General features: G+C 40.8%; 1 protein-coding gene across 1 annotated transcript; it reads right to left on the bottom strand.

The window, feature by feature from the left end:
- Nucleotides 1-96: 96 nt before the first annotated feature.
- On the bottom strand, nucleotides 97-486 carry LOC111903413 (uncharacterized). Its single transcript, XM_023899190.1, has one exon. It carries the CDS (start codon nucleotides 484-486, stop codon nucleotides 97-99), a length of 390 nt encoding a protein of 129 aa, XP_023754958.1.
- Nucleotides 487-8,859: the final 8,373 nt, after the last annotated feature.

The following is an 8,859-nucleotide window of genomic DNA, read 5'->3' as shown; positions in this document are numbered from 1 at the left end:
AATGTAAAAAATCAGACCTCAACTTTCAACAAATGCAACCAGAAAAGCCGTAAAGAGAAATTAAAAAAAGAAAACAACAATGTCGATCATCAGAACTCAGAGAAGGCCGAACAAGACGAAGAATCCGAGTAAAATAAGCCAAACGATATGAACCAAGAGAAGCGCCTGACCTGACACCGGCCCGCTGCCTTCATTTTCATAGTCACAAAAACCTAGCTTCGCCACCTGTACACCGGCACAAATTGCCTCGGAACATCCGCACCAGTACGTAACGTTATTGACGCCGCAAACCGGAGCGGGTCTAAAGCACTTGACAGGACATGATTCAGAGTTTACGGAACGAGGGCAGAGAGAGGTGGATCCGGCGTCATCTGACGGCAATAGGAGGAAATCCGATTTGGATTGGACACAGATAGGTGACGCGGTTAAGGCGATTGCGATGGTGATGATGATGAGGGCGATCGGCGATGATGATTTTATCGACATGGTGGCGATCGGCGTGCTTCCAACACAGAAGCTCGCCTCGCCTTCGTTAAGAATTGATAACAAAAACTGGACTAGATTTAGAGAATATGGAAGCTTAGAGGTAAAGAATTTTAGGGTTTGGGTGAGGAATTCGATTTGGGAGAAAAGTTGTAACCAAACTTGAGACTTGTTCAACGGATATTAACCCTTTGCCTATTCTTTTCTTCTCTTTTCCATTACCTTTTACTTAAAAATATTAAAAATAAAAAATAAAAAATAAGCTTTTAGTCTTGTATTATAAGAAGGTTGTTCAACAATCTTTTCCAACTCCCATTAAAAAGGATAACCCAACCGGTTATGATGCAAACCAAGTTGTTAAAATAGGTTGTTAAACTTGAAATCGAACGTCATAAGTTGTAAGAAGTCTTCCAGAGCATCACCATTTTATCAATTCATCTGAGTTAGACATATCACATTCATAATAATCACTTTTTGATCTTATGTCTTACTTGCACATTATCAAAATGATCTTATACACAAGTGTTGTAGGGTTGGTAGAAGTTTCATGGATGAGGTATGTGGGGTCAGCTGGCTAGTTGAGGAATATCTAGCCTTTCTCTAGGAAGTGAGAATAGGGTGTATGTGTATTTTAGTGTGTGTTGTTAGGGTTGTTGTGATGATCTTTTGAGAAAAATACGGGCAGTGTTGTAAAACTCGCTGAGTTGGTCGATTACTTCTCCGAACACTCGCTACTCGGCCCCTTACTGAGGCGAGTTACAATTTAAATATACTTAATGATTTATTATTTAACACACACATGTGATTATTACTAAATATATATTTTTTAAATTTGCAGTAATTATTCACGAAGTGAGACTATTATGTGTTTTTTATAGTTTTTGTGTATTCACATGTATCTAATTTTGTTATATATTTCAATCAACTTATGATTTTAACTTATGATTTTGACATATATAATTTCCCTAAAAATATTTACACATGAATTACCAAATCCGAGTACTCCCCGAGTACTCGCTACTCGGTAGTCGGCCAAACTGATACCAAGTAACGAGTTCTACAACCTTGAATATAGGTAGGTGTGGAAGGTAGTATGGGTCCATACTATTGGAAGCACAGGACTCATACGTGTAACAGGGAAGCCACAACCCCTAGGGTCTTGATGTGGATTAGTTCCTATGGTGTGATATGTGTTTCATCTTATATATCTCTAGTTTATTTTCAGTATGGTGTTCACATGGGGATCCAGATCAAGAGCGAGTGGCCATGATAGACCAGGGTTAACCGAGGATCAGGTCAAGGAGATGATTCATGTTGAGGTTGTTTCTATTGTCTAGGGGCAGATACCGGAGTTATTTGGGTCTATCAAGACCGCTATGATGGAGTTCTTTGATGACCGGTACGCTGCACTTTCTGAGGCTGCTGCTGCTGCAGCCACCGCGACCGTCGCTACCACATGGATTGGTAGGGGGAGAACCTTCCAGTATCGGGACACCGACAATACGAAGCCCCTGGTGTTTGATGGAGTCTAGGATCCGATCATTTCCATGAGGTGGTTGTCCGATGTGGATGGATGTTTCTTTACGTGTTCCTGCCAAGCTGACTAGAAGGTCAGGTGCGCTATAAACCTTCTTCGGTCTGGAGCGAAGGAAAGTTGGAGGTTGTTCATATACTTTAGAGAGTTGTTGTATCTTGGGAGCAGTTCCCGGAGATGTTCCATTCGAGATACGTCCCTTTAGTAGAGAGAGAGAGAGAGAGAGAGAGAGAGAGAGAGAGATTAGCCAAGGAGTATCTGGACCTGAGGCGGGGGATGAAATCGGTGACTAAGATCACCAAGATGTTCATCGAGATAGTGTTGTTCCACCATGAGTTTTCTGCTTTTGAGCAAGCTCAAATGACCCGATACTTGAGCATGCTCAAGACAAATATCCGTCAGTTTGTGTCCACTTAGCGATATGGTTCACTCATCAAGTTACAAGAGGCCGTAAAGCGGCATGAGATTAAAATGGAACTCCAAACGAGGGAGTTGAGGCAGGCCCCTGTGCAGTTGCAGCCTGCGGCAAAGTGGTTCAAGGTTGCTGATGTGAGATCTGGGAGTCAAAGGGGCCGCACTTGTGGCAAGTGCGACAGGGTTCATGAGGGTCCTTGTCGATCTACTTTTGGATGGCATATTTATGGCAAGGAGGGGCACTTTGCGAGGGATTGTCGCCATCCGGCCCCAGTACCAAGCACCAAGATTTGCTACCATTGTGATCAGGTTGGCCATGTGAAGGTCAACTGTCCATTGCTCGCCGCCAATCCGACACATGCCTCGACGCCAACCACTTTGAGGATCACTGATGGGCGCCAGGGGAGGGCGGAGCCCCCAAGGGCTCAGGCCGTGCTTTTCAGCTCACTTTCGAGGAGGAAAGGGTAGCGCCATATGTCGTGATTGGTATGTTTCTATTTATTTTTCTTTCAGTTATTTTATGGTAAGCTTATGTTTATGTTTCTAATAGGTATATTCTTAGTGAACTCTTTGCCTGCTCTTGTGTTATTTGAATATGGCGCGAGTCGGTCCTTTGTGTCTCGATCTTTTAGTAGGGATTTTGGTATGACCCTTAGCGAGTTGGAGTGTCCGTTGCGGGTTTCTATCGCCAACAGACATGGGGTTTCTACACCCAGAGTGTATCATGGTTGTGTATTGTAGATCTTTGGGGTGCCTTATCCGATTGATTTGATCCCCTTCCCCATGGGGGATGTATGCGTGATAGTGGGAATGGATTGGCTGATTAGATTTGGTGCTATGATCGATTTTGAGGGTCAACGAGTGATAGTTCGAACCTCGTGTAACGCCCGAACCTAGAAGATCAATTATGGTATAAATCTTTTTTTTAAAAGACCAACTCGTCGAGTTGATGGTGGGCAACTAGACGTGATGGAGGCTTTTGGACAATGTGTTTTTTATAAGGACCAACTCGTCGAGTTGGTGAAGGGAACTCGACGAGTTGGACGCTGTTTGAGTAAACCCTAATTTCTAGAGTTCAAGCCATATAAATATGTCATTATGTCCCATACCCTAGCCTCCTTAGCTTTGAAACCCTAAAACCTAACCCTTATCATCTTGGCGTGTGCTCTTGACCTTGTAAATATCATTTTTGGAGGATTGGAGAATTGGAAAGAAAAAGAGGAAGTTGGTGAAGGAGAGTTAGTGAAGCTTGAGCTTGAAGATCTAAAACATCATCATCATTTTGCAATCATTTGAGGTATAAAGTCTTGAACTTGGTGATTATTAGCTTAGATCTCTCTTGGTTTAGATTCATGGACCTTTTTGGTCCCATTGGCAAAGTATGATGAATTCTCATGGTTGTGAAGCTCAGAATTGCCATTCTCAGCGTTATATGGTCCCTTGAGTCATAAAGTGGTCATGTTTTGGATTGAAAATTATCCATGTTTGAGAAAGGGGCATTTCCATGGAAGTAGGTTGTTATATCCTGAGTTTAGATCCATTTTGGGCTTGCAAAGCCATCAAGATATCGACTTTATGGATTTGTATGTTGGAAACACTTTAGATCTATGTTCATGAGCATTATATTGATGATATGATAATTTTTGGATTAAGTCCTAAGCCCTTTTGAATTAGGGTTTGAGCTTAATGCCTTTAGGATGGTTCTTAATGGGTAAAGTTGGAAACTTTACCCTTCTAGGCATATTTTCAACCTAGTTCTGGAAGATAGAGATTTGGTTTGAAGATTAGTGGCTTAATGAATTAATTGGGTTGGCAGACTGATGAAGTCGACGAGTTCATAAGGGAACTCATCCTTGATCAAAGATCTCAATACAATTTTTCAAGTTAACAAGTTAACTTGGCCCTTGGTGAGACGTTCAATGGTTTGTAAATCTCAGCCGAGTGTACCATTCTAGGGCCAGTGAGAGTTAATAGGAATAAGTCACAAAACCATCCTCTGACAAATTATCCGCATACGTATTTCCACAGTTTAGCATGACACGAGGTCAAGGCCCTTTGGTGGGACATTCAATGGTAATCGTGCCATGTGAGGTGCATCGCCCTAGTGCTAGTAACCGTTAATTCCTTACCTACGAAGAATGTATCCGAGAATACACTTGAGTCTCCACAGTTTTGCATGATAAAGAGAATGTCAAGACCCTGGGCGGGATGTTCATCGATATCTATTTCTCGGTTGGGTGAATCGCCTGGTGTCATGAAAGTTCTTAGGTAAAGATAACTGACAAGACCAATTTGACAAACTGTACAGTTTCAGACTTTCAATTCCTTAGATACGATAGTTCTTAAAGAGATATTGCCTAACTGACTGTTTGTACAATTTCATGCCTTTAATACCGTGAATACGACAATTCTTTTAGAGAGAAACTACCTGACTGGCACTTTGTACGGTTTCATGCCTTCAATTCCTTGTAAAAGTAGTGTGAAGTGTAACTCCGACAATTCCTTTCAAGATTTCTTTTAGCAAAGACAATTCTGACACAATCTCCTTGAGTCTCTCTCTCTCTCCCCCCCCCCCCCCTTTTTAATTCGCATTTTAAGACAAATGAAATTTTGAGATAAAAATAAAATAAAATAAACTTAACACACAATAAAAAAAATAACTAAAAATAAAATTAAAATACGCTAAAAAACAGTAAAAATATTTTTGGTTTTTTTAATTTAAAAAAAATAAAAACAAAAAAGTAGAATATTTTTGGATTTTTTGAATTTTATGATTTTTGTTTGGTTTTAATTCTCCCTATAAATTTGTGCATAAAGGAGAAATATGAACAAATTTAAATAAAAACAAAAATAAAATACCAAATGTACAAAGCAAAAAAACTTTTAGTTTTCAAAACGAATCATTTTAAGAAACTCAGGAGTATCAAGAAAATTCAAACTGTAATTCAACAATTGAAGATGCATCCAATAACCTGAGAGTAGCAATATTTAGAAACAACAACGTATTTAGCCTCAGCTGTGTTTTAATTCCATAACGAAGTTAACATATTCAAAATTCGTCACGCCGTTGAATACGGTCCCCATTTGAGTGATCATTTCTTTCCTCCTTTTCCCACAAAGGACACATGCTCTCCATTAAAATTCTGAATGTCATGCAGATGAGAGATGTCTCCAATCATGTGTCCGGAACAACCACTATCAACGTACCGAAATCTGATGATATTCCTCCATGGCTGCTCCGACACAGAGTGCGGGATTAGTTGGTCTTTGGAACCCAGTCCATTTTGAAGTTGGGTCTACCATTACTATCTACACAGGATACTCTTTCCTATGACATATCATGGTTATCAGACACAGAAGATGAAGAAATGTTAGAATTATTAAATGATTTAGGAGTGTGAACTTTTGGTACCCATCTGTAGTTTGGTTTAACCCACTTCTTATTTGATCGGATGAATGCCTCAGCACTCGTTTTAGAACTTGAAACCGATCGCCGAGATGACTTCGACCTAACCGATCTTTGTTTAACCGAACCATATCATGAATTTGGCATCTTGTCCGACATTCCCTTCTTGTCCTTGGGAGTTTGATTCTTAGACCTTTTAGCATTCCCGTCACTATTGCGTGAACGTGACCTTGAAGGTTTCTTTTGGAGGATCTCCCTCTTGGCATGTTCCGCCAACCTTGTTTTTAGTAAGGAACATACAAACGATGTGGGCAATTTCTAGTGATGTGATCGGGAGTCCCACTCCCACTGTTAAAACAAGTCTGTATTTTCATATAAATAAGATTGTGACTTGGTCCTTGTCCAACTGAGGTTCGTTTCAAGTAACTTCCATAAGCACAATCACATTTATGTTTATTAGACTATTTAACAAAATTTTGTGGCTTGAATTTTTCAACAGTGGGAGTATCATCACCACAAGCTTTTGAATCATTTTCAGCAGAACTAGAATTATTTTTGTTCTGCTCATGCCCATCTTCACTGTTACTTTATCTACACACGAAATAGAAGTACTAGAATCATTCACATTAGTACTCTGAGTTGTGCCAGATTGTTCAGTATTGATTGGGGCAGTTATAGGGGTTGGCCATGTTGTGTCGGAGTCTCTGTCTCTTTGGTTTCAAGCGGTGGAGTATAATTACCATTGAAAGGAGGTGGAACACTATGATACCCTAGACGCGCACCCTGTTTGTATTTCCACTTTAATTGTTTTTCGATCATAGACTCACCTTTCTCACTTGACACATCAAATTTCTTAAAAGTAAGTCAGCATCTTGAAATTTGGCTTTTAACGCTTCAAGCTCGACAGTCAATTTAGCAATTTCCTCTTTAGCCTAACGATGATGCACACATTTGGTGTTGTATTCTTCCCACATCCTAATTAAATCCTTATTTTGAGCATCTAGTTTTTCTTTAAGAGGTTTGTTGACTTTCTTAATTTCATAAATTTCATTTTAAGGTCAAAAACCTCTATAACTAATAACTTTTTATGTTCACGATATTTATTAACTTTATCTTCACAGGACTGAGAACATGAGGTTTCACTTGTCTTTTTGGTGATTGAAGAACTCATTATTCTCCAAAAAAAATCTGATCGAAAACCAAGAAAATAAATGCCCTTTAACCGAAAATACCAATGGTCAACTCTCTGTTGACCGAGAACCTTGAATTCGAGAACCTTGAAAATCGAGAAGCTTTAAAACCGAGAACTCTGACCGAATACGTGGCTTCTAGATCGAGAACAATAGCCAAAATGTAACAACGAGAATTTTTAAAACAAATTTTCATTTCTTAAAAACATATTTCCATCCAAAATAAGTCATAAAGATCCAATGTATCATGTCATAATACAAATCATATAAATCCCAAGATCATAAATCCTCCATCAGTGTGTACAGATCACGCCGGCGCCTTCCCACCATCCTCATTGGTACCTGAAACACATATCACAACAACTGTAAGCATAAATGCTTAGTGAGTTCCCCAAAATACAACCTACGCACATACGCCTTTCCAGGCCCTGACCTTCCGGTCCATGTGTCTCAGGGGACTTCCGTCTCGACTAGGTAAACCTTCCGGTCCTACCCACGCCAACCTTACGGTCCACATTACAGCGCCTTCCGGCCCATAACATATTCGCCTTCCGGCCCATAACATAATGCCTTTCGGCCCATATCAAGCATATCATACATGGCACATATAACGATTAACTTATCACACATAACACATATATCTCATACCATATCCGACCTTCCGGTCACACAGTCAAACCCTTCCGGGTATAGTATAGTGAGAAGACTCACCTCGTGGAAAGTCTAAAATCTCGTGTCCTCGCTAACACCGACCCCGAACGACGGCTCAACCTCGCCTAAACATAAAAATATCATTCATTACACAAGGACTTCCACCACTTAGAACTTTACTCCTTATCATCATTCCTCAGAGGGTAAAAGACCATTTTACCCTTCCTTGACCTAAAGTCCTCAAGTTGACCAAAACCCTAAAAGTCAACAAAAGTCAAACCCTGAGAGTACGCGGGGCGTACTCTAGATGTACACAGGGCATATGTCACCAACCCCTCCCTGATCGGGGTCTCCACCCAGTACGTTGTGCGTACTGGAAGTTACGCCCAACGTAACCCCCAGAATCAGCCACTCTCCATTTCTGGTCTTAATCGGTTAAGCCATTACTTCCACTTCTAGATCCGACTCTTCTAGTGTGTCTAAACCCATAAAGTCGAGACCTTTAAGCCTTGGCACGGCTGTAAAGGCTCCAACATCACATAACAACCCTTTATTCAAACTCAAGGACCTAGATCTCATGCATGGTGCAAACCCCACGTCCAAGATGCCATTTTTATGAGTCTACAACTCCAATAGATCAAAAATATAAAGTATCTAAGCTTATGGAGGCCATTTGCACAAAAGTCTCCACCTTTGGGACTTAAACCCTAGAAAATGACCTTTTAAGCATACAACATGAACCAAGTGACAAGATCCGAACTTTATACCTGGAAATGAAGATTTAGCCCTTGCAAAGTTCAGATCTACACTTGAGCACCACTTCTAGCCTCTCCAACAAGCTTTTCTTCTCCTTTGCAACCTTGAAATGGCACCACCAAGCTTAGAATACACACACAATGGCCTAAGAACGAGGGTACACTCTTTTTAGGGTTTCACTCTGAGGGATGGTGGCTGAAAAGACCAGCCACATGTTCCTTTTATAGCCCCATCAAAGGAATTTAGTGTTTGGGTCTGAATGAGTTACGCCGGGCGTAACCTTGGGTACGCCCCGCGTACCCGAGGGGGAACGCGTCCAAATGAGGCGCGTGAGTACGCGCAGCATACACCTTGTACGCCCAACGTACTCGCCTACCATGAAAACCCTAAATCATCAACTTAACCAAGATGTAAAGCCAAAAGAA

The sequence above is a fragment of the Lactuca sativa genome, chromosome 8 (genome assembly GCF_002870075.4).
Source record: "Lactuca sativa cultivar Salinas chromosome 8, Lsat_Salinas_v11, whole genome shotgun sequence".
Classification (NCBI taxonomy): Eukaryota; Viridiplantae; Streptophyta; class Magnoliopsida; order Asterales; family Asteraceae; genus Lactuca; species Lactuca sativa.
Note: the sequence above shows the minus strand (reverse complement) of the source record. Positions and strands in the feature narration are given on the sequence as shown.